Consider the following 27,248-nt stretch of genomic DNA (forward strand, 5'->3'; position numbering starts at 1 on the left):
TCTTAGCCACCTGTTACAAGCACAAAGCAACAGCAGCATTGTCATTGTCACCACTGTCTTCTTCCACATTTTAAAGCAATTTAAACTGCTAAAATAGGAACTTACTGGTGATGCTTATGCTTTTGCTCTCTTACATGATACAGGAAAATGCGGCGGTGGAGTTGAAACATTTAAAATATTTAAATGCTAGGGGTTTCATGTTAGCCTTAACGATATTCACTAGAAGCACACCGTCACACCACACACCCCAAGAACTCTTTAAAATCTTACCTTTGGCTGTGATGATACAGGAGGTGTACTTATCAAAGGTTTCAGAGGAACTGCATTAGTCTGAGGCGTGCTTATCCTTGGAGAGACATATGACCTTGGTGATGAGGCATCCGATGTTAAAGACATTGGAGACTGGTTAGATGGCTGAGCTGTGAATAAGATCATTACAGTTTAAGAAAATTCTACTGAATCTGTGCATATGTATTTTTCATAGTAGCTTTATGTGACAAAGCTGGGAGGCTTACAAAAGCGGTGTAAAGTAGGATTTATAATTGAATGAGAAAACTATGAGACTCTGAGCTAAGTCTCCAGATGACATTATATAAAATACTGAAACCCCAACTGAAAAGTCAAAATATTTAGCAGCAGTAAAAGAGTAGGTACAACTATTTCCAAAACCTAGGTAATAAACAGTTTAAAAACCATGTAGTATCTTTACCTAATGACAGGTGGAATGTTCAAGGTTGCTAAAAGTTTTGCTGAAAAGATTTCACACACTACAGTGTAAATTTTATTCTTAGACACCTCAGCCTCAAAAGCGACTGATATCAGAATGTTTAAGATACTTCCAAAAAACAAAGTAAGCACCTATATTCCAAAATACTTGTTATAATAGCCTGAAAACAGTATATTTATATCCTATAGAATGCATGTAACCTAAAAGTTTATTTTAAAATAGCAGATGGGGAATCAGGATGCACAGCAACATGGTTATATTACTTCTGTTTTCACCATGAATTCTGCTATGACTGCAAATATGAATATTACTAAACACGTACTGACACTTATTGGAAAAATTAAGCAGTGAAAATGGTTTGCTGCTGACTGAGCAGAATAAATTTATTCAGAATAAATTAGACAGATCTTTAGATAGATTACTATTTATTTTATTATAACCACAATACCTCTTGGCTCCTCTTATGGACATGAACAGAGGCAACAAAATATGTTTGGAAAAACAATACTATGCCGTGCACATAGGTCAATCAAACAATGCATGTAGTGCAAATGTTATTGGCTTCAATAAATCAATGTGGTGTTTAGTGAATAGATTTTTAACTTTAACCCTCCCCCAAAAAATGTCACAGTAAACGACATACTCTGTATTATTATCCTAATGTTTTTACACTAGTCTGGTCTGAAAGCATTTAGATTCACTAGTTAGCAAAAACTCACACAATAGGATTTTTTATTTCATTCTGGATTGCAAAAATAAGCATTTCAAAATATACCTTGTGTGGAAAGCTGTGCTGCTTGAGAAATCAGGGAAGTTATATTAAAAGCAGATGGTCCAGCAGTGAGAATTTTATGGAGTATAGATTGCAGAGAGGCTTGTGTCACAGCAGCTGTAAGAACTAATAGACAAATTGATATAATTAGAGTTTCATTTTTGAAACAAAACTGACAATACATTTTACATCTATTTCTTGTCTCTGAAAGAAAAGGTGCCGAGTAACTAGTACCACAGAATATAAGCACTCAGCAGGCCAACCGAGAAGCCTTGCGGCTCCCCCTTATGTCAGTTGCATTGTGGCTGATTACTAATAGATTATACTCTGCAAGAAGAAAAACAGTAGTAAGTCCACCAAGGCAATGAAGGGAGTGTATTCTTGAAGGCTTTCATGGCTGGGATCTGATGGTTGTTTTAGGTTTTTTGGGCTCTTTGGCTGTGTTCTGAAGGTTGTTCTTCCTAACATGTTGCCAATCTTTGTGGCCAGCATCTTCAAAGGACAGAAGTCAGAACTCTGTCTGTGCAGAGACTTGTGAAACATTAGGAAGAACAACCTTTAGAAAACACGAAGCAGTCTGAAAAACCTACAACAACCAATGAAGGGGGCCTTGCTCTATCTTCCACTCCTACTGACATCAAAGAGATATAATACCACCCATGACATGGCTGTTTTTAGGAGGTACCTCAAATTATTGATTCAGTCTAACTGGTAGTCCCAACTGCAGCAGACCTACCAAATAAATGGGATTTACTTACGGTCTACTATGGTTGGGATTTAATTTAAGAAAGTACACTGGCACTGAGAGAGCCAGAATTGAACAAATATACTGCACTTAACAATCTCAAAGTTAGTATCTTGGGCATTTGCTATTCTCCTATACTAGGTTTTTGATCCAGGTTGTCCTTTGCAGTTAGTTACCACTGAGCCATAAGTAAGAAGCTTCTGAGTATATAGGGATAGGGAAGGTGCAAAGGTTACCACACTGTGCCTATAGTTACATTTACATATATGTACTACACTTTAGAATTACATAAAACATGAACTATATAATAAATACAAATAATAAAATAAGATACAATTAAACCCCATAGCTGAAACTACTGAAATCTGGATTAACTAGAATGCAGAAAGTTCTTTTCATCTCATTTGCTGCAACAGATTCTTAGTACTGCATACCTGGACAGCTCTTGAGGCATAAGCCCTACTGAGGTCAATAGGACTACTACTATACATTATAAAACAAAACCACAGTGTTTTATTCATCTTTCATTATTTGAAATTTAGACCAAGCAGTCCAGCTAGATAACCCCATAGTGTAATGGAATTGTACAGAATAACTCTGATTTAAAGTAACACACCTAGTTTCTGCTTCCTAAAGGTAAGAGCTATGTACTATAAGGCAACATAAAAGTTCTCCAACCCCTTTTTCTTTGAAAGATTAATGCAGAATAATGATATTTGCATGGGGAAATCATTGGATAGTATCTAATTCAATTCTCCCCAAGAAATTATCCTTTCCCGGGGCTGCTTTAATTCATATTTCTGCAACTGGTCTCTGGGACTGGGAGTAAGTCAAAATGGGAGAAAGAAAACACAGATTGTATTTGCAGGGAAACCAGCAGATATACTGTTAAGTACTCTATTTTCATTAACCAGTTTTCACCTGCCTCCCCACTCCAGATTTTCCTTAGACAATGTTTTGACACATTTTCTACACATTGTACCTCTGAATATGTGTACTAAATAAAACAGTTCCAATTAGCATTTAAATTTACCTTCATTTTACAAGTTTCTTGTATGTTAACTTATTAAAGTGCTCTTATGAAATCACCCATCACACTGAATTAGCATTTCCATGGTTGTATATACTACTGTGGATAAGCCTGTAAAGATGTCTTACCTTCGTTTATTTTGGATATATCTACACTAGAATTATTAATTTGTAGGGTGGCTTGCAGAGCAGGTAGCAACTGTCGAAGGAGGTTTGGGTCCTGAAGCAATGGAGGAATCGGTGACTGTGAAACAGGAGAAACAGGGACTGCAGAAGTAGATGAAGTTGGTGCAGAAGCTGGATTCAAGCCAGAAGCAGATGATGTGGAAGGGGTTGTGCATGAGTGGGATACAGACTTGTCCATAGAGACAGATTCTAAAATGAAAAAGATTTGTTTTCATCTAAACACAATCCCAACACATATCCTACATTAGTTATAATACAAAGTACTGTGGTAGATTATCTCCACCCACCCCACATACTGCAAAGTAATTTACATTATACAGTGGTGCCTCACTTTACGATTGCCCCGCATTACGACGAATCTGCTTTACGACGATCTTTTTGCGATCGCAAAATGATGGTCTAAATGGGGGAATTTCGCTTTGCGATGATTGGGTCCCTGCTTTGGGAACCAATTCTTTGCAAAATGATGTTTTTCTAACAGCTGATCGGCGGTTTCAAAATGGCCGCCGGGTAATTAAAATGACTCCCCGCTGTATTTAGGGACAGATTCCTCGCTATACAGGCAGTGAAAATGGCCGCTGTATGGAGGATCTTCGCTGGACGGTGAGTTTTTCCCCCATTGGAACGCAGTGAACGGGTTTCAATGCATTTCAATGGTTTTTTTTATTTCGCTTTACGATGTTTTCGCTTAATGGTGATTTTCCTGTAACAGATTATCGTCGTTAAGCGAGGCACCACTGTAGTTTGCTTTTCAATCCCCAAAGGGTCTAAGGGGATGAAATAATGCTACTATAAAGTGCCTTTTTTGGCAAACAGGCAGGATAAGCTTTAAACAAATAAAATATTAAAATTCAATACAATTTTTTTAAAGGAGTAACTATGTCAAACTATTCTAGCAAAAGAATCTTCTGGTACCTTTAAGATGAAAAGATTTATTTTAAAAAGAGTTAAATCCACAAAAGCTCATGCTAACATTATTCCATAAAATATTTAAAAATAACAGATTAATATATTTTAAAACTCCTAAATTAAGATCAAATATCTCTTCCCCCCCCCCCCCCCGAAAAAAAGAATACCTCCCCAAGACAAAGATAACAGATAACAGAGAGTACCTGCTCTTTATATTTTTGTTAGCTTGGACACTTGGAAAAATATTAAAATTTGAAAATAGAAACTATGAACAGCATCCGGGGGGGGGGGGGGGAAATGCTCCCTTTATCAAAGTTTAGGAAAAGGTCTCAGCTTTATCATAAAGAAACTTGTAAAGACAAATCCCAGAACAGTATACAGTCCTCATAATGCAGGTATGTGGAATCTTTGGCTCTCCAAACACTGTTGGTCCACAATTCCCATCTGCCCCAGCTGAAACAGCCAAGGGTGAGGAAATTATGGAAACTAAGATGCGAACACATGGACAGCTGAAGTTATCATAGTGGTTGAAACAGATCCGTATTAAAGCCCACCTTCTAGGTCTACATGTCATTCTGAATGTGAATATTTCACAATAACTTTCCTCAATCCTCCAGATGCACTGGGCTATTGACTACTGTTTGCACAAACTTCAATGGTTTTCCTTCAACATTTCCAGGTCCTACATCTAACTGTTAATTCCCAACTAGAGTACATTCACTGATACAGATGTAAACTTACCAAGTCCTCATTAATTCAGTGGGTTGACTCTAGTTGGGAATAATAACTGGATTCAGGCCTATCTTATTTTTTGTAACTACAGACCTTAAGAGAAGCAGAGATTTTTCCCCTCCAATTTTTTTCATTCCTCAGACCTCTACGCAAAACCAAACAGACACAGTAACCACTAAAGTAAGTCATTTTTGTTACTATCCACATTTAGCCACTATCAGTGGTATACTATTCTGAAAGGATAAGGAAAAATGGATTGCTTGAAAGTCACTCAACAGGCTACAGAATGAAGTTGGCAGAACCAAGGTGAACCCTAAGGATAAGGGGGTCTTCCACAAATCTATTCCTTTGCAAATGTGAAGAACAGGCAACTTCACACCTTTATCAGTGTACCCTATGCCTCTCAACATGTACCATGGAAGATTTGATGTTAGTTGCCCCAAATGCCCTTGAGGTTGCCCATTAAAAGCTCTGATTCATTTATTAAGTGTACAGTGGTGCTTCTGACACAGACTAAGACCCTGAAATACTAAACAGTCAAAAGCTTAAATGACTTAGCATAATACTAAGAACTCTGCTTGCTTAACATTTTGTGGCTCCTAAAAAGAAATACAACTTGCTGAGAAAGCAGCCACCTTAGCTGGGATAACATGACAAAGCCACCGCAGAGAACTATGAGAGCTCATTACATGTCTCCACTTTAAACAGGACAAACCAGACAGCACATATCAGCACAATTATGTATAACCAACAAGCCAGTGCCGTCTTATTGTACTGTTCAAAAATGACCAAAGTTTCCATACTATAAGCCTAAACATGCTAGATTTGTAGCAAAAACCAAACATAAATGGCTCTAAAGACAGACAAGCAGAACACTTGTGTGTGTTAAGATTTTCCTGCTCCTCCACCCACTTATGGTCTCCTGCATTCCCAAAAGCCACTCCTGAAGGTCCAGAAACCTTCAAAACTACATGAAATGGGGAAAGGGGGGCAAAAACCCGAGATCTTTGCACAAGTAAAAATGCCTTTTCTCTCAGACAAGCCATTCATGAATTTAATCTAGCAGATGGTAGTACATGCTCTGCACATCTACTTTGGGAATTAACAGTAAACTCAGTTAAAGATTACATAAATATGAAATTAATGTTAAAAAAAGTATTTGGGAACTTACCTTTTCTCTCTGTTTTCTGTGAAGGGATGGAAGAGGTGGGTGTAGGCAGTTTTGTTAAGGAAGATGCTCCATTTGCATCAAACGATTTCTTTGGCTGGTGATCAGATTGTAGAGAAAACGGACTAGGAGGAACAGAAGTTGGGGTAGTAGATGGATGAACCACTGTTTTGATGGGATGTTGCACTGGGGTAGAACTGCTGTGAGTCTCTGTTCTTGGCAGTCTGTAGTCTCTGTCATTGTGTCTGCTTGTCTGAGACAAAATATTCTGTGGGAGCATATTAGCGGCATCACTGGAATGCTTCTCTTCCACTTTTGTTTAACATTCACAATGTTGCAACGAGAAACAGAAAAGACCCAGTTAGAGCTCCAACAGTGACCAAGTAAACAACAAGACTTGTTCTATTCTACCTTCAATTGCAACCACCAATGATTGGTTTTTTTAAAGTACTTAAATGTTGTGATGCTTCCATCATAATGAACTCTCCTGACATCCCCACATCTGCAAATACCATGCCAAAAAGGTTTTGAGAAGTCCGCTGATGTATCCTACATCAATACATCCTAATTAAGAATGTAATGACAGATAATAAAACTGATTTTTAACATGTGAAATCTACTATGATTTATATTCAGATTCACTGTGCTGCTGTGATGACAATGCTGATGCACAGAAGGTGTGCTTTTTATAAAGTTTTAGGCCCCAAACTAACTCCTGTCTTCTGCACATATAAGAATACTGTGAGAGGAATTTCCACACTTTCCAATCTACCTATCAAATAACCAGTCATGTATTAATTATACAACAAGAGGAAGTCTTGCCATGAGATAGCAAAGAAACAGCTCACATCATCTGTATGGCTATCCTTACACAATCACAAAAGCTAACAGGGTACTAGCCTCAATCTTCAGTATAAAACAGCAAATAAAAGATCTATTTTGGTTCTAATGGGGGGGAAGTTTAATACCGTGTTTCCCCGAAAATAAGACAGTCTTATATTAATTGTTGCTCCAAAAAACACATTAGGGCTTATTTTCAGGGGACTTTTTTTTTCATGTACAAAAAATCTTTATTCAAATACAGGCATGTCATCTTGTTCTGGTTGCTGCACAATGGTGGAGGGCGGGCTTTCACTTAACTAGGGCTTATTTTTAGGTTAAGTCTTATTTTTGGGGAAACAGAGTATAAAGGATTTATGGAGGGCCTTGATATTTATATTTTAAAAATTGAAGTAAAAGTACTGGAAAGAAAACGAAAATGAACAGGCAAAGATCTAACTGTATTAAAACATACGTACTTCCACTAGAAAACCCACTAGCAGCAGTCGCCTGCATCACCTCTCTTCTGTAATCTCTGTCTTTTGGAAAACTGTTGACAGACATTTTGCTTGCTTCTTTTTGTCTCTGCTCTCTGAAGTGAAAAAAGCAAACAGTCAAAAAGCACATCAAAAGCAACATGTTACACTACACCTAATATATATCACTTACCTTTCAAGCCATTCTTTTGGTTTTTCCCACTGTGAAACTTCTGTTCGACAATTATAATAATACTTTTTGCCAGAAGAACTAATGTGTTCAGACCAATCATCTGCAGAATCATAGGACTGTAGGGAAGAGCAATAACAACAGTGATGGAATCAGATCAATATTGCAAAAATAACATTTCCCCAATTTTGGATTTTAGAGCACATTTTCCTAAATATACTATTTTTAGGAGAAACTCAGTTCAACACATTGCATGCATTGTAATGAAGTTATAAACTGGCCACACTTCATTTAGTAACAAGAGTATTTGCTCAGCGAAATCTGTGCCACTGTAACAACACCAGACTTTATACTGAGCCACATGGTTCTGCAAACCATAATCCCCTACCCATCTTCATCAACTTGTTACATGTTCTAATCATAAATTAGTTCGAGTGCATCTGGGAAAATCAAAAATATTCCAGAATTGTGTTCAATCAGTGTTTTGAAAAAGGAATCTGGGATTGTTTTAAAGTTCACTTCTAACACGCTGATCATTCAAATCCCCGAAACTTAAAGTGTCAGAACAGAATATGGAAGAGTGGACAATCCAGTATGGCGGTCCCAAACCTATTGTTTTCAAATAACTGTTATAAGTTATAGTATTTTTTAAAATTCTCTGTACTCCTATATTATACCACAGTTCAAAAACTGCAAGCTTCCAAAAGCTTCAAAATAATATGCAAGAGTACAACTTCCTGCAACATACATAAATCACTCACACGCTGTGCTTTGAATCCCATAATGAACTGTAGGTTCATACTGGCCCACAATATGAACAGTTTTGCCCTATTGACCTCTATTAAGTCAAATCAGCAAATATTCCAACCTTTGCTTTCTAGAAATGTGCAAACACTATATATACATTAACACAGTAGACAAAAAAGGCTGATTATGTTCATAATCAATACTTACTGCATCAGAGGTTTTGCTTGGATTATTGCTAGGATTAGAAGAATGTGAATTTGAGCTATGAAGAGCACTGTGGTTATGAGAATTTTCTTGTGGAGAGTAACTGGTCCCTAAAAACATGAACAACATTTTAGAATTAATTTCCATATAAACATTAAACATGTTTAATCTGCCTTAAAACAGAAAACAGTCCTATAAGCCTGTACTACATTGTTTCCATGCAGGTTTTCTTCACTGATGTGCTTAACATTTAAGGGATGTGTGAAGACAAAGTAGACTACCCAGATATAAGTTAGAAACTTCTGTAAGAGATGTGAGCAACATAAATATGGTTTAAAATTTACACTTCTACACACCCACATGGCAATTAGTCACAATGAATTCATCAGGACTTCTAGTTATTAAAACTTCACATAAATGCAAGTGTCCCTTTAATTGTGTAAAGGGACATGACTGAGAGCACCAAAATACATATCTGTCCAGGGAGCCTCAATTAATTACAATAAAGATCTGAAAACAGTACACACGTACTCTTCTCTCTCAAAATAGAAATATCAAAGTAGCTGGATAAAGGAAACACAGAGCCAATTTACAAGACTTGAGAGGGCAGTTAACGATCGTAGTTTGAGGGAAACTAATTCATAAAATTGCAGTCCAATACAACAATACCAAAATGAATGCTGGAGCAATGGAGATAATTCCACAACAAACTGGAAGCTGAACTATGACAACCTATGAAATCTTAACTATTCGGCAGTTAGAACAGAACAGTATTTGTATAAGCAACTCAAATAATGTGTTCTACAAAACAGCTAAGCCAATTTCAAGTGACTCTAAAACCTAGAATTTTATATAGATATAGGTCAGTATTTTTTTAGTTAGTACAAAAATCTGAAATAGAAGCACATCTAGGTATCAAAGAATGTATTAAGTTTATATTAAAGTAAAACCATATATCCAATAAAGCAGTTCTTTGTGCTCTGCAGCAAGTGAAACAAGCAGAATAATCAGTACAGTGGGGTCTTGACTTAAGAACGGCTTGAGTTAAGAACATTTTGACTTAAGAACCACTCTCATAGGAAAATATTGACTTGACTTACATACTTAGATTTGAGTTAAGAACTGAAAAAAAACCACGTGGGAGGCAGGAAAAGTGCAAAATTTGAACTTTCAGTTAACTGTTGGCCAGTGAAAAGGGTGCCTGTCTGCTTCCTCACTCCTCCCAGCGTTTAGAGAGTGGATTGGGAGTCTTCAGACTGCCTGGTACTGCCTGGACTGTATTTTCCCTGCCTTCCCTGAACCTTTCTTGACCTAAGAAAAAAAGAAACAAAATATCCCCCTCTAGTGGTCGAAGGCAGAACAGCAGCTTCCCATTAGTTTCTATGGACGGAAAAGAGCAGATACGGATCAAATGGTTCTCAATGCATTCCTATGGGAAATGCAGATTTGACCTGAGAACTTTTTGACTTGAGAACCGCCTTCCAATACGGATTAAGTTCTCAAGTCAAGACCCCACTGTAAGTGGATCCATAGGCCAAAATCCTGTTATATCATTATACTTGTACAAAGCAAACAACTCAATTCACAGGAGCTTCTCACTGGGAATTAACAAGTACCTTCCTGAACATTTTGGGCATGCCAATCCAATAGACCGGCTCATGCCCAAAAAAAGACTTATTGATGTACAGCAAAAATCTTCTGCAAGAAAAGCAGCTTACTTTCTGCGGCCATAAAGACACAACATAATTTTGGCCAACCTGTGGAACAAATTAGGACATAAAATAATTTAAGGCTTCTTTCAAAAATCATTCCTTCTCCTCCCACCTCCAAACTCATGGGCCTCTTTCCCTCTGAAATACTTTCATATAACAGAAATATTTTCATTTTATTCTTTCCAGCCCTAATGAACATCCTTCACAATGTTCATGATAAAACAACCTGTTCCCCACTCCCCCCAATCGTTTCTTAATTGACATGCTCATAACTTAACTGGGTAGTCTTTCTGCTTATTTATATATTTTTATATTTCCAAATTTACAGATACAGAGCATTAAATGTCTGGTTCCTTTACACCAGAGTAACACAAAATTGTGTTCCCTCCAAGCACCACTTGGGAGTTAAAGCCGTTCCCCCCCCCCCCTTTTCTGGGGGGCAACACCCTTCCAAAACTGCATTGATTCTTACAAAGGTTTATGTCCTTTCCCCTTTATTCATACAAAATCAATGAATTATCCCTTATAAATCTGTTCTTAAATATCAACCCATTCTTAACTTTAACATTACATGTTAACTTGTCATTAATAGCTATATTCAAATCTCTTTATACCATTCATTTAACTAAACATCATACAATGTGTTCCAATTCCGAGCTGCAATTAACCTCTTAATACACTGGAGATTAATTCTTTCCAGTTACATTGCACCCTATCAAATATTGATAAAAGCACTTTTTAAGGACATGTCTCTTTAACTCAGTTACTTACTTTATTTCCTTAAAAATCAATTGCCAAAATTTCAATATAGTCCTACATCCCCACGCTATACATGAAAGTATCTACTTTCTGATAACCTCTCCAAACAAATTAGGATATCTATTTGATTTAAATTTACCAGAGTTAAATACCATCTCTAACTTCTAAAAATGTTTTAGCCTTACATATACTGATTTCAATATTTTTATATTCCATATATTTTTCCAAGCCTCAATGCTTATTTCTTCTCCTAAATAATGTTCCTATAACATTTTAAGAAAGTCCTCTTGATCTTCTGCTCCCAACAGTATTTCATAATTTTTACTCATTGTACCTTTGCTCCATTAAAGCTCTATTCATATCTTGAAAGTCTATTCCCCAATTTTTTCTACATATATTTTCTAATTCTTTCAAAAAAAAAAAAAAAAAAAAAAGCCCCTACCCTCCATATAAAACTTTTTGACAAAAATCCTGCAAGATTTCCAGCTTTTCCTTCAACAAATTACACCTTTCGCCCCTTCATTTTTAACTATTCCAATAAAACTGCTTTTTTTAACTTGCATGGCTCTGGCCACCATTCTTGAGGTTTTATTACTAAATTCTAAAATTTATTTGTTCAAATTTCTCAGAACTTTTTCCAATTCAATATTCTCTACTTTCCTTCTTTGCTTTTGTAATCACGCTTTTTTTAACCTTATCAAATATTTCCTTTCCAATATCCTAATTCCTTTCTCAACTCTTCACGTATTTTTAAATTATATGATTCCATGATACTAATTCCTCTCATCACCGCTTTCACAATATCCCATATAGACATAGAAAATGCAAAGCACAGCAGCCAGACTGGTTTTTAGGCCATCAAAACATGATTACATTTCCCCTATCCTGCTCCATTTGCACTGGCTGCAGGTAAGCTTCCAGCCAGGTTGAAGATGTTAATGTTGACATACAACGCCCTATACGGTATGGGACCTTGCTATCTAACAAGAGCACTTCTCTAGATCAACTTCCCATGCCACCTGCACCTCTCAATCTCTGATGCTACATGTGGCTACCCCGAGGGAGGCCCAAAAATCTACCAACAAGGAAATCTACAACAATATAAACTTGATTTACATTCTGAGTACACATTAAACAAAGTACTGTATATTCTTCTCCTCCCACTGTAATATATCAAACTTTTATTTTATTTTTTCCGTTTTATTCTTTAAAATCACATTTCTCAGAAATAATGGTTGCAACCTTTTTTTTCTTTTGCAGGGATAATATAAGGCTAAAGTTTAATGCTCATTATATTTTAAATATATATTTGATTTATGTACTGTATTTGTTCTTCACTGATGGTTCCGCATAAGAACATGAGCTCAAAACATAATTCTGTTTCTTGAAACAAAACTTTGATCAACCTCTGAATCTGATAAGTTACAAGGCCACCACCACCATAATTTCAGGATGTAACAAAGCTGATGACCCGGGGTCAGGTGAGGACATGTTAAAATATAGTAGACCAGGGTGGTAAATCTTTGGCTTCCTATGTTTCGGACTTCAAACCCCAGAGTTTATTTATTAAATTTCTATCCCGCTCATCTAGTTGCAAGACACTACAAAGTATAAACATAAAATGAAAACAAAAGAAAAAGAAAAACCCCACCTCTAAGATCCACCCACATAAACTATGGGAGTTGGAGTCCAAGAAATCTGGATTGTCAAAGGTTTGCCACTCCTGTAGTAGACAGTCCCCACTGGCTCCAAACACTCAACTGTGGATTAGTCTCAGTTTGCCATATTCTCGTATGCAGTGGGAAAAAGTAAAGCAGAACATGGTTAATCAGAAAAAAATTGTCACATACCCAGAAATAAATATTATTTGTGGGAAAATTCTGGTTTTCTTTATTGTGTCCCAGCAGTAGATTCTTGTCCATAAAAGGTTATATATAAGAACAGTGAAGTGCTGCGGGACACTGATTTCTTTTAGAACAACCCATAGTTTCTCATTATCCACACAGTCAAAAACTTAGTTGTAGTCTATAAAGCATAGATTGATCTTCTTTGGTGCACTCTGGTAGTCGGTGGATATTTGCAATATGAGCGTAAGGGCCTCTTTAGAATCCAACTTTCATATGTAATGCAGACCTACTGAAATAAAACTTAAATCATTCCACTTACTCAATATGTCTGCTCCTACATATGACTTAAATCACAAATCAATCCATTAGAATTCCATTATAGCAGAAGCAGATAAGGAGAAAGGTAAGCAAGGATCTCTTTTCAGGCTGTGATTATAAGTCTATAAAATGGATAGCGCATACTAACAGTTGTTTGAATATGAAAATAAAACGATTTAAAAACATATATAAAAAGTACTATCTTTAAAGTATCATAAAGCAAGAAATGGAATGTTTGAATGCTGCAGTACTTAGTCAAAGGGAACTAAAGTGGCCAGGAATATATTTTCAGTTGGACAATTACAAGGTGTTTTGAGAAATGAGAAAATCAGAAGAAATTGTATGGCTATAATATTGAGGCAAGATATAGCACAAGCAGTTGGAGCTATACTGCAATGGCTGAACAAATAATATCAATTAGACTTCTTGGAAAACTTATCATCACACTCATCATTTCAGGTCTATGCTCTTACTACACATATGGAGAGAACAGAAATAAAAGCTTTTATGCAAGCATCCAGGAAGAAAGTCAGCACATCACAATAAGATGTGTTAATAATCATAGGTGCCAGGAACTATTTTGTTGGAGAATCTAGTGTAGGAGTCAGACATGAAGCAGGAGAATGAGAACAATTTGTTTACTGCAAATACATGTCTCAGATAACCCAACAGATGGCTACTCACATGGACGTGACCAGATGGTCAATATAAAAATCAAAGAGAACACATACCTGGAAGTAGTAGACAGAAAAGACAGAGCCATAAAGTACTCTCTCTGCCTAAATGAAACCAGGAGTAGATTGTGGTAATGACCATGAATTGTTCATATATTAAGATTATTTAGTGTTCTTTTTGAGCTTTTACTCTATTATTATTATTATTATTATTATTATTATTATTATTATTATTATTATTATTATTATTATTATTATTATTATTATTATTATTATTATTATTATTATAACAACAACAACAAGAATAATAATTACTATTACTATTACTGCTATTGCTACTAACAACAACAACAACAACAACAACAACAACAACAAGAATAATAATAATAGAGTAAAGGCTTAAAAAGAACACTAAAAGAATCTTAATGAAAACATTTGATTTAAATGACATTTCAGATGAATGTGATCTAATAATATATTTCCAGTACTAAACTCAACTGACTGTGAACAAGAACAACTATGGATTGAAACCAAAAATATTATTAGGGAGGAATGCTAAAAGATGATTCCTACAGCCAAAAGAAAAGTATAGACAGTTGATAGAAGAAACGCTTCTTAAGGACAGGCAAAAAGAAAAATTCAAGAAATCAAAGGAAATTTTAAATCAAGATAAAGGATTCTAAAAGACCAATAGGGGATTTACTACCTGACCAGGATAAAATGAAGAGAAGGTACAAACTACTGAAGAACTATATAGAAGAGATGCAAGAATGACAGGATCTTTTGAAGACAAATCCTATGATGAAACACCTGCAATTTTAGAAAGTGATGTGATAGCTGCTCTGAAAGCACTTGGAAGAAACAAATCACCAGAAGTAGGTAGAATATTGACAAAACTATTCCCCATAAATTACAGAGACAGAATCTGTCAAAATCCTTATAGGAATATGACAACAAATATATAAGATAAAACTATGACTTAATGTCCAATTCCAGCAAGGAATGCATTAACCATAGGAACATTGCATTCACTTCTCAAGGTGTTCCAACAGACTTTTACTACCCTGTTTCCCCGAAAATAAGACCTAACTTGAAAATAAGCCCTAGTATGATTTTTTCAGGATACAGTACTCATAATATAAGCCCTATCCCAAAAATAAGTCCCAGTTAAGTGAAACTCCACCCTCCACCATTGTGCAGCAACCAGAAAATGACATGCCTGTATTTGAATAATTGTAGGTTGTTGTACATGAAAAAAAGAAAACATCCCCTGAAAATAAGCCCTAATACATTTTTGGAGCCAAAATTAATATAAGACCCTGTCTTATTTTCGGGGAAACATGGTATATATGGAGTGAAAAATGCCTGATGTTCAAGCCAGATAAAGAAAAGGCACTAGAAATCATATTGCGAACACAGCACTGGCCACTGGAACATACCTGACGTGTAACCTATATTATGTACAAGAATATGCCATTAGGACACAACACAGAAAACCAAGATTGATTCCCACAAGTAAAGGTGTCTGACAGGGATGTATTTTATCTCCCCATTTGTTCAATCTGTATGCAGAATATATTATATGGAAAGCTAGATTAGATTGGAGTGAAACTTTGTGAAAGAAACTTCAATAATTTAAGATAGGCAAACACCATTATTATTGACAAAAAGCAGCAAAGACTTGAAATGACTACTGAAGATGAAAGAAAGTGCGAAAGCAGGGCTGCACCAGAACCCTGAGAAGACAAAAATCATGACTACAGAACTGCATAGGGTTAAGACTGACACTGAAGAAATTGAAGATTTTGTATACCTTGGTTCAATCATCAGTTCAAATGGTGACTGCAACCAAGGAATCAAAAGACAGACTTGGGAGGTAGAGCTACAAACTAACTAGAAAAGATCACCATGTTCAAAAGCTTTCATTGGAATCAAAGCCCAAGATTGTCAACACTAATACACTTCCAACTACTATGTACAGCTATGAGGTCATTCACATGACTGCAATAGAGGCAACTTTACAGTGTATATCAACAACAAATTTAATGTACTGTAGATATCTCTTATTTCTCTTCTCCAATAAGGACCTAAAATTTACTGAACAATGGTAAAATCCAATCAGTAAGAGAAGAAAACAAAAAACATTAAAACTATACCAGAGACTCCTTTGTAGTACTTTTACACGATTACATTATTCAGCAACACTGAAACAGGTTGTGAGTCATCGAAACAGTAAGTGGCAAACTAAAAGCTCTGTCTAAATTACAGTTACAATTATTTGTAACTGAATTCAGGGTAGCCGCATTTGTAATATTCTGTGCTCCTACAAAATGTACACTACACATTAAAATTGGTATTTTATATATTATATCGCATAGCTCATTGAGTTGGATACTTGGCTGTACAGTCAGAGGTTGGGTCTTTGATATCCCCTGAGTAAAGAGCCACCTGTATATCCTTGGGCAAGCTGCATAGTCCCAAGTGTGCCCACAGAAGATGGGAATGGTAAAGCCACTGCTGAGTACTCTATACCTAGGCAACCTGGAAAAGACTGCCATAAGTCTGGATCAACTTAGGAGCATGTTTTATTAACCTTTTTACTTAGAAGCTAAATCTGTTAACTTGTTTGGGTCAGTGTCTAACTGAATTGGTCGACTTTAATTATGCTCCAAGAAAGTAGAAAGTTTTTCAATTATATTATATTACAAAGAAATATTTATTTGCCATTAAGAAAGCACTCAATCTGTTTAGAAATAACAGAGCATCAACACTAATTTATCACAGCAAAACTCAATATACGAAAAACTAGGAAAGGAGTAAGAAATTATCTCCAAAATATTCTGATATCTCTAAATCCAACTGTTTTCAGTACAAAATATCCTAAAGATCCAAACAAAGGATAACACTTACCTCGTCACATAGTTAGATTTTGCTACATAGGTAAAAACCAGAGTTGATTAAGATGACCACAACACCATTTTGTCACCACTGTACACAAATTCTCTTTCCTGGCAAAAAGAAAAATATTCACACATCCAGTAGCTACCACACTTTACAGAACACTACAGATTGCTACCTCTTACATATACAGGCTGGACAATATGGTTAAAAGTCCAGTTCCCCATCACTTACAGTTTACTACTCAGCCATGAAAATACAGGATCTACTGTAGAATATCTCAGTCTCCAAAACATACAAGACGGGATGAAGACCTCCACAAAATCTCAACATAATGCAGAACAAAATAATAAATATTGACTAAAACATTTTGCTGTCTGAAACATAGTAGCCACATAGCCTGCTACTTCAACATCTTACTGTCACCCCCACTGCCTGTCATTGAAAACAATCAACAGTATGGCCGTTGCTGAAAATAGTATTATCTCCTAAGTCAGCAGTTCCAAAATTTGCTATTCCACTTGTTTTTGGATAACAACTATCAGAAACTCTAACTAGTACTGCTAATGGTCACCGACTTTGGGAGTTATCATTTAAGAACATCTGGGGTCCGAAGCATGAGAAATACCAACTTATACCTTTGAACTCTAGCAAAATCACAATGTAAAGCAGTAGCAAAATGTGTCTCAATTAGATTCTTACCAAAAAGACACAAATAAAAAGATAATCACAGCCAGCCCAAACACAGGCACACAGGGAGGTAGCCATGTCTATGTCTTTCATGAAGTTCTTCCAAATCCTGATCATCACAGCTCAGGAAATCATCTAGGTACTCATATACATAATATGAAATGATAAGAAAAGCCAAAAGAGAGTCTGAAATATAGCAAAAGTCCTAGGCAGGCTAATATGAGAAAATATGAATTTTGAAATATTGTTGACAGCACATGGCTCTTTTAAAAAGCCAAAAAAGTTCCCCAATTTGAACCTGGAAGCATAGTACTCAGTAAACTTGGCATAGGACTGGTGTACTATGATCAGTAACTCTTGCAACCAGGGTGGATGAATTGCAAGTTATGTACAGTGCTCATGAGAAGTTCAATGTAAAGTCCACTGTAGTAATCAAGTAAGTTAATCTATGACTGACTTGAGACCAGGTCTGATTTCTCCAAAAAGGGCACCATAACTATACAAGATAGGTTTAGTAAAAATCTTTCAGAGCTATTGCCATCAATTGAGTATCCACTTGCAAGTGCAAGTACAGAAGTACTCGTAAACTACAAGCTTCAGTGGGAACACCACTCCCTACAAAATACAGTGGTGCCTCGCTTGACTATTACCTCGTTAGACGCGGAAATCGCTTGACGATTATTTTTTGCGATCACTATTGTGATTGCTAAACAATGACTGAATGGGCTTTTTTCACTCTGCTTCGGGAACCGATTTTTCGCTCAACGACGATCAAAAACGGCTGATTGTTGGGTTTCAAAATGGCTCCCTGCTGTGCTTTAGGATGGATTCCTCGCATTACAGGCACCGGAAAATGGCCACCCTATGGAGGATCTTCGCTGGACGCTGAGGTATTTCGCCCACTGGAATGCATTGAACCGGTTTTCAATGCATTTCAATGGGCTTTTTCATTTCACTTGACGAGGATTTCGCTTAACAGCGATTTGAACAGAAAGAATTATCCTCATCAAGCGAAGCAGCACTGTAAGCTAATGACTAATGAAAGATTTGCAACATTACCAAAAGGCATCCCTACGTTGCCTACATTTTAACTCTCCACCTCAGCCTAAATTCAGAAGCTCTGCTCGACACCAGTTTAGAACTTCCACTACTCAGCTAAGGACAGAAATTAGAAATAACAGATCATCATTCACATACTGGCTAAAATCCGTTAGTTAAGTTGCACCTAGAATAGGCCCACTGAAATCAGTGGGGATTTGCTGAGTCAACTTCTTTGTAGTTCCACTGATTCAATGGGCTTACTCTAAAGTAAAGGTAAAGGTTCTCCTTGACAATTTTTGTCCAGTCGTGTTAGACTCTAGGGGGTGGTGCTCATCCCCGTTTCCAAACCATAGAGCCAGGGTTTGTCTGAAGAAGGTTTCTGTGGTCACATGGCCATTGCGACTTAGACACGGAACGCTATTACCTTCCCACCGAGGTGGTCCCTGTTTATGTACTTGCATTTGCATGCTTTCGAACCGCTAGGTTGGTGGGAGCTGGGAGAAGTGACGGGCACTCAATCTGTCACGTGGATTCGATCTTACGACTGCTTGGCCTTCTGACTCTGCAGCACAGGCTTCTGCGGTTTAGCCCGCAGCGCCACCACGTCCCTAGCTGCAACTTATTATTGAATTTCAGTCGCTGATTATTACATGTTTGTCCACATTTCTGAGAAAGTTCTCTCAGCTATTTTATTTAGGTATTAAGAAGCACAAGAAGGAATATTGAAGTACTATAAATCTGTGACTATGATCTCTTAACACAGACCTGGGCAAAGTGCAGCCCGTGGGCTGCTCCTGTCCAGCCTGCTGGTCGCCCAGCACAGCAGTAAGCAAAACTTGCGAGATCTGACATGGCAGATCCCCTCCAGGGATCACCGCTGCTTCCGTGCACCGTCCACCCCCCTACCCCAACCCCTCTCCACTGGGTGCAGTTGGCATAGGGTGCACGCACGTGGAGAGGCGGTGGAGGCAAGCCGAAGAAGCGAAAGGAGCGGTTCACCCTGCTGCGGTGTTGGCAATCGGCAGATCGCCGCCTCCATCCTCCCCTGCCGGGCTTTTTTGGTGGGGGGAGGGGGCGGCAACAGGGGAGGAGAGGGGTCACCAGATCGATTGTCTTTCCTCAGCGTTCCCCTACCCCCCCGCCCCACCTGTGATCGCCTCCCCCGGAGAATCCACCGAGATGGGGACCACAGATTATGCATCGCTCGCTCACTCCCTTCTTCCCACCATCCAACCAGCCTGCCACTTCGAATGACTGAAGACACGCCATAGGACTGTGGGAAGAGAGGAGGAAGGAAGGGGAGAAAAGAGCCGGGGGAATGGCAGTGGCGTGGGGGGGTGTCCCTGTGTCGCTTCCACCCAATCTGCAGGAGGAAGATCAACGGTTTGGGTTTTTGTTTTTTGGCAGCCAGGAGCAGAAGGGAACCAGGGAAGAGGAGAGGAGAGCCTTATCGAAGGGAGGAGGACCAAAAAGAAGGTGATTCCCATGGCCCCCCAATAAGGGGGTGCTGCATCCTAGAGAGGCAGAAATTGGGAGTTTCCGTTTTTATGGACAGTTCTCCCCCTCCATGGTTAAAGGGGGGGCTGTGGGGCTTTGACTCCAGAGATATCTGATTAGCACTACCCCCCCCAAACTCCCACCACCGCCACCAACCCCATGACCCTGAACTTGCTGTGCACCACAGTTTGGCTGGAAGGGGCGGGGGGCAGGCCCTCTGGGAGCAGGATGACTCCTGTTGTCCAACATCTCTCCCCCCCCCCACTAAATCCCAAATTTCTTTTCAGCCTTGGAGTATTGGTTTTTTGTTTTAATTCCAGATGGAGTGGGGAGTGGAGAGTACTTTATAGAGTCTCTTAGAGAACAAAATTTTCAGGAAGGGGGGGGGAAGAGTTCTAGCTGTATCTTCCAGAGAAAGAGCAAAAACAACACCAGCACTGCAACAACAACAACAAAAAGGGGTGCACCCATTGTGAGGTGACTCTTCTCCCCAAAGCAGACCTGAAGGAAAAGTGGGCTCCCCCATTTCAAAGTGGGGGACCTGGAAGGAGAAAAGAGGCCAGGGGGCACAGTTCACGGATTCCATAAGTCTGGATACTTCACTATTACCTTTATTATCACCTTTATTATTACCTTTATTATTATTACATTTATTATTACCATTATTACCATTATTATTGTTGTTGTTGTTGTTGTTGTTGTTGTTGTTGTGAGGGGGTGGAGGTTCTGCATTTAAATACTTTATTGACACCTTGGGGAGGGTTGTTTCCTATGTGTTGTGTGTCGCCCTGTTCCCTACACTGTGATGGCCTCTGTCAGAAGGCCTGCAGATGTGCGTGTCTTCGTTCACCGCAGCACTTCACCCAATGGGTTTCATTTTATTTTTAAGTAAAGTTGGTTCGTCCCCCGAATACAGTTCAGATTTTTCATGTGGCCCCCTACAGAAATTAATTGCCCACCCCTGTCTTAATATCTTCAAGAACCAATCCTCTCAGTACTGATAGAAGCACTTCTGAACAATAGTTTTTTTTTAGCTACAACAGGGCAATGGCAGTCTAACTCAACCAAGTAAGCAAGTCATCATTAGCTTGGGACAGAAATATAAAACCCTCTGAGGTAAGCCTCAGAACAGAACATAAAAGTTCAAGAAAAAACCCACAGCCTTTTCAACAGAAAAGTTGTTATGTACTACAAGTATAAAATCCTTGTGAAGCATCATGGCTGGCTTGTGTGATTGCCTGTATCTGTTCTGCAATTCCAACAAGATTCTGACCAGTCTCTTAAACTATTCAAAACATGTAATCAAGGTTGTTATGCTAAAATAAACAAAAGTAACTAAAAGTATTATTTTTCTCAAAGATCTCTAGAATTCCTTTTTTAAAAAAAATGACAACAGAGAGTATTAAGATGCAATTACAGTAGGCCCACTTAAGTCAATTTAATTTATGGAGGAGCTGACTAACCACTAGCCCAATGGACCTACTCTAGTGCAATTTACTAGGTCAAGCAACAGGATTTGCCATTTATCATCTTAATAAACTCCTGCATGGCAGATTCATTATCCAAGAAGGGCAAGGATCAGTGTAGAAGTGATGGGCCTCATTGCGCCACATAAGCAAATCCTGGATAGATCTTTGCAGACTGTACCTCCCAGAAACCCCAGCCAAGGCCTACAGCATGATTTTATCTACAAAAAGCCTTTAAAAACATTGTCAGTACCCACTGCCAAGAACTACTGGAAGCAGCTCTGGCTGAATATTTAAGGAGATCCAAGAATGTCTAAAGCAGGATTTTCAGTCCCTGCTAAAGTGAAGTAGGCTTCTAGAACAGCATCGAAATCCATGAAAAGGTTCTGCTTCAATACGCCTTTGAGACCTAGTCACTACCTACCTAACTTCATTACCTTCAGACTCTCAGAATATCAAGAAAACAAACTTACTCTCTACAAGAGATTCTTACACATGAGACACTGAAGGCCTAACAACAATATCTATGATAAATAAGTGGGAAAAGGTCATCAGGAAGGCTGAAGTTCAGAATGAGCTTGGTTTACAAGAGAAGTCTGAAATAAGAAAAGGTTTTCATCGATTATCAGAACAAAAACAAGGAAGCAAAATCTCCACTGCAAGGAGGGGAAGGAGGAATACTACTGGATGACAAGAGAAAACAGAGCTGCTAAATATCTACTCTGCCTCCCTCTTCTTCTAAAAAGAAAATAGTGTTCAACACAAGCAGAATAAAGTGTGCTGCTGTTTATATACCACCCCATAGCGCGTCAAGCACTCTCTGGGTGGTTTACAAGTATCTGAAGTATTAAAATAATTAGAACAGAAATACCTAGCTACTTCAGATGAATTCAATTCTGCAGGGCCAAACAAGCTCTATCCAAAGTTATTAAAGGAACTTACAAATGCAATCTTAGAGGCTCTGGCCACAACCTCTGACCATTCTTGGAAAACAGCTGAAATCCCTCAAGACTGGAGGTTGACAAACGTTATCCTATCTTCAAGACGGCGAAAGTTCCAGGCAATTACCAATTAGTCAACATGACATCCATAAATGGAAGGATTCTCGAACAGATAGACTGCTAGCTTTTAGAAATGAACTTGGTCATCACTAGACCCAGCACAGGTTTTTCTCTGTAATATGTCAGGCCAAACTATATCTTTTATAGCAGAGTCACAAGTTTGGTGAATCAGATGAATGCTTTGAATGCAGGATATCTTGATTTCAGAGAGGCTTGTAGTAAGGTCTCTTGTAATATTCTTGTGGTCAGAGATATAAAATGTAGGCTAGATAATGCCACTGGTGGCTGAATCTGCAGCTGGTTGACATGTGAGATGCCTGTCTTGGGTGATGCTGCTCAACACCTTGATCAATCACAGGGATGGGGGTGTGGAAAGGAGGTTTATCAAACCTGCAAATAACACCAACTGCAAGGGGCAGTTAATATTTCACAGGCCAACATCTGGATTAAAAAAACGACCTTAACAGAAGAACAGGCCAAGATAAGATGAATGTAAACAGGGGAAAATGTTAAATTCTATATTGAGACAGAATAAATCAGATGTACAAATATAGCATGTTGTCACCTAAAATATCAAAAGAATCAGAAGATCTTAATAGCTAAACACAAGTCAACAACATGATACATTCAATTTCCACTACTAAAATTCTAAGCTGCATCAACAGAAGCATAATGCCCAGATCATGGGAGTAAAACTATAAAACTGTTCTGCTTTCCTTAGACCTCATGGGAATACTGTGTCCAGTTCTATGCCCAAGAGTTTTTGGAGGATACAAGCAATCTGAAGCAATTCCAGATGAGGGTGGTCAAGATGGTAAAGGGTTTGGAAACTAAGCGGTATGAAGACTTGTTGAGGAAGGTAATTATATTCTGCCTAGAAAACTAAAGATTGAGAAATGATACCTATCTTTCAACATGAAGGCAAGCTTGTTTTCTGCCACTTGAGAGGATGCGCTCCAATGCAATTAATTCAAATTACGAAAAAGAGATTTTGACCAAACATTAGGGAAAACATCCTAACAGTAAGAGCTGTTTGTCAATGGAATGGACTACCTATGAAGATGGTGGACTCTCCTTCATTGAAGGTTTTTAAACAGAGGGTGGATGGCCATCTAATCAGGGATGCTTTTGCTTTGGATTTCCTGGCTCATCAAATAATTGCAGTCGATGACCTTGGGCTCCTTTCCAGCTCTACAATTCTATGACTTCATAACTCTGAGACAGGCGAGGGAAAATTATATCAAGCCACATTAAGTCCCTGGATTGTGAGAAGGGCTGGATATAAATGGAATAAATCAATTGATAAATAAAAGTCTATAGCCCAGATCAACCTTGTATTTCAGAAGCAAACAGAATATCAACAAGCTCACCAAATATGTCAAAAGAAATATTCCCAAGATATATTAGCAAGCTATCCGACACAAAACTCATAAATATCAATTTAACACATCTTCCTACCTGCAGAGGACAGCCTATACTTAACCAGGTAACTATCTGCAGATAGTAAAGGAACCATCTCAGGCACTTTACACCATTGTTGCCTTTCTCCCAAAATTGAGATTCAAAAGTCTCTACAAAAGCACAGACTGAAAGAACAAACATTGTTTGCAACAAGTACCAATCTTAAGGTCTCAGTTTGTGGGTGTGTCTGTGCTGATTAATTCAATGACAGAAGCAATACTGAAATATCAGGTTCTATTGCAGCACACATCTGCGGCCCATAATATTCATTTCAACTTTGTGCTCTATCACACAAACATGTATGCAGGGTATACTTTTGGCAGAGTGGGGCATAAAATTATCAGGAAAACTTCAGATAAATCTTTGTGGGTTTGCTGTTAATTTGCTTCATCTTGCACAAGAACAAATAAAATGATTAAAATCTACACAAGAAACTTACCAGTTGTAGTTTCTTGTTGTCTTCTAGAACAGGGGTCCCCAACTCCTGTTCCGCAGCCCAGTATTGGGCCGTGGCAGGACCGGGCCGTGGAGACACATCTCCCCCCTTCACGCAACCCCACACACTGGTGCCCCCCATCCCCACGCCCCCATGTGCGCAAGCACCCCCCACGCATCTGCGTGAACACACCCCGCTCATCCACCTCACCCAATCACGCATGTGCGCCCCACCTCCACGCATGTGCACGAGTGCACCCCACCCCCACGAGCGTGCAAGCACGCCCCACCCACTCCAACTGGTTCACAGTTTAGAAAAGGTTGGGGACCACTGTTCTAGAACATAATTTACTTATGTCGTTCACCCAGACACAGGTTCCACTCACATTTTGCAGTTTGCTTCCATATAAACATCAGCAAAAATACAAATGTACAGTCCAGTCCTGTTCATGTTTACTTGGAAACATATCCTGCAGCATTAATTTGAACTTACTTCCAAGTATGTATGCATAGGACTGAATCTTCGTTAGCAGAACAATTGTTGGGGGTCATTCTGTGCTTTAGATACCTAACCCATTCACCAGATGAGTTTCATTTGCCAAATGGCAATCTAAGCCTTCAACTCTCTTGTTAGCAAAATGGCAACGCTTAACCCTAGTTCACAAAACAGAAATCCAGCAACATTTTCCTTAATATCAGAATGGTTTCTACCATTGGAAACCAGTAATGAAGACAAAAGCTGGGTTTGCAATTTTCACTCTGTCTCAGGTATACGACTACCACCGCACAGGTGGCCATAACGTCTGGCCCTCTGAATGTGGCTAGTCAACCATGAGCTCCAGAGAGCTAGGGAGTGCAGAGCCCGCAGAAGCAACAGAAGGGTGAGTGGACAATCCAGCCCCGGGGGGGGGGGGGCAGACCCTCATTATGTCCACCTGTGCGGGGGCATTTGTATACAAAGACCCCATCTCTAGTCTCAAGTTGGAAAAATCTTAAATTAAGTGCCTTAGCAAATATCCTTTCTCAAACCAAGCCCAAATGCAGCAAAATATGCTTTAAATTCTTCCATTCTGCCATTGCCAAAGTTCAGTAAGTGCTGAGACTCTTGATTGTCTATTTTGGTGTTTAAATGAAACTAACATTTGTTCCAAAAGGTCAGGATCAAAGCACAGTTTGGATCTGGTTTATTAAACTAATATAGGAATTTCTCCAGATTAAGCTCTGATATTTAAAAACTAGGAATGGATTCTTCCATATCTCATTTCACTACCACACTATAGAAAAAAAGGTTTTTTGTTTGTTCATATAATGCTGAACAGAAATCAAGCAGTTAGGAGTGTGTTCTTCCAGATTTCTGGAATTGCAGCTCAGAAACTGAAATCAGCACACCTACAGGTTTTGCCCTTACAGAGGCCTTTTGAGTGATCCATCTGCAGTATCCAGTTCCTATAGCCTTCCTAATTCCTTGATTTACTTAAAAAAAGAAACAAGAAGCTTATATGGTGGACAGTATAGTTCTGGAGGATGGAAGGTGCAGTCCTTGAAGGTGTAGCTCCTTGGAACAACCTAATGGGCAATGTGACTATGCCTCCCACAAAGTATCAGCTTTCTTTCTTCCACAAATAAACCACAGGAAACATAGGCTGAAGGAACATGATGGTACAGATAAATCACTCAAAAGCTCTTCTCTGCACAAGGCAAAACCTTCAAGTGAGCTGACTTCTGTTTCTGGGCTGCAATTCAGAAGTCTAAAAACCCAAGAGATCCAAGAGACCCAGCCCATGGACCCTGGAGGCCAGTGTTTTGTCCACCTTAAAAACCTCTCTTTAAAAGAGCCTGTCTTATTACTGACAAAGTCTCTTATACTCTCTAGTCACCAAAAGGTGTTTCTGCCCATACCATCGCTCAATGGAGACTCTAAGCTCAAAAATGTGTTCATTTTTTTAAAAATGTTGGGTGTGTTGGAGGTTATATATGGCTCATAGGCTTCACTCTGCCCACCCCATATTAAACTAAGGGTAGATAAACCTTTGCCTTTCAGATACTTCCCACCACTGTTCCCGCAAGGTCCTCATTAGTACAGCCAATAGTCAAGAGATGATGGACACAAACATAAGGGAAGCATCAGTTACATACATCTCCGCTAAAAATTACAGATTAGTGCAGAGGATAGACAAGTGCAGCTCATGGCTAAAGCCATTCCCCAAATTTAGGCCCAAAATATCAAACGTCATCCACAGAAGCCTCTAAGAATGCAATTTGCCATTTTTAGTATAAATCTGGGCCAAATATTTCATGCAAACTGTAACCCTGGAGGGCACCTTGTTGAGAAATGATATTCTAAAGCAATTATGGCTTGAAAGGTCAGCACCAGCACTCTGAGCTGAGAAAAAGTAAGCCAATATGCATTGTACCAAATGGTATAAGGGCAGCTGGTGAAATTTAGCTACACTTATAGATAACAATTCTATACACAGATACAGTGGTGCCTCGCTTAACGAGTGCACCGTTTAACAACGAATTGGCATAGCGACGCATTTTTGTGATTGCTAATGTGATCGCATTGCGATGTTTTCTATGGGCAAACATCGCATTGCGATGATCGGTAAGCATTTCGCTTACCGATCTTCACATTGCGATGTTTGGGAAAGAGCTGATCGGTGGTTCCAAAATGGCCGCCAGAAG

General features: G+C 38.6%; 1 protein-coding gene across 7 annotated transcripts in view; it reads right to left on the reverse strand.

Annotated features, from left to right (window-relative positions):
• The window catches only part of WAC (WW domain containing adaptor with coiled-coil), a 55,369-nt gene that overhangs the window by 15,290 nt on the left and 12,831 nt on the right, over window positions 1-27,248 (reverse strand). For 6 of the 7 annotated variants that reach the window (XM_020800972.3, XM_020800999.3, XM_073003008.2 and 3 more), the window contains exons 4-10: window positions 8,708-8,814; window positions 7,757-7,872; window positions 7,567-7,679; window positions 6,272-6,580; window positions 3,403-3,648; window positions 1,503-1,625; window positions 271-419 (exon numbers count right to left, since the gene is read on the reverse strand). In XM_020800972.3, coding sequence (XP_020656631.3) covers window positions 271-419; window positions 1,503-1,625; window positions 3,403-3,648; window positions 6,272-6,580; window positions 7,567-7,679; window positions 7,757-7,872; window positions 8,708-8,814 — 1,163 coding nt within the window. Of the gene's footprint in view, window positions 1-270; window positions 420-1,502; window positions 1,626-3,402; window positions 3,649-6,271; window positions 6,581-7,566; window positions 7,680-7,756; window positions 7,873-8,707; window positions 8,815-12,826; window positions 19,560-27,248 lie in introns of those variants that run through there. The other variant, XM_073003010.2, reaches the window with a different exon arrangement.

Source organism: Pogona vitticeps, chromosome 6 (genome assembly GCF_051106095.1).
Source record: "Pogona vitticeps strain Pit_001003342236 chromosome 6, PviZW2.1, whole genome shotgun sequence".
Lineage (NCBI taxonomy): Eukaryota > Metazoa > Chordata > Lepidosauria > Squamata > Agamidae > Pogona > Pogona vitticeps.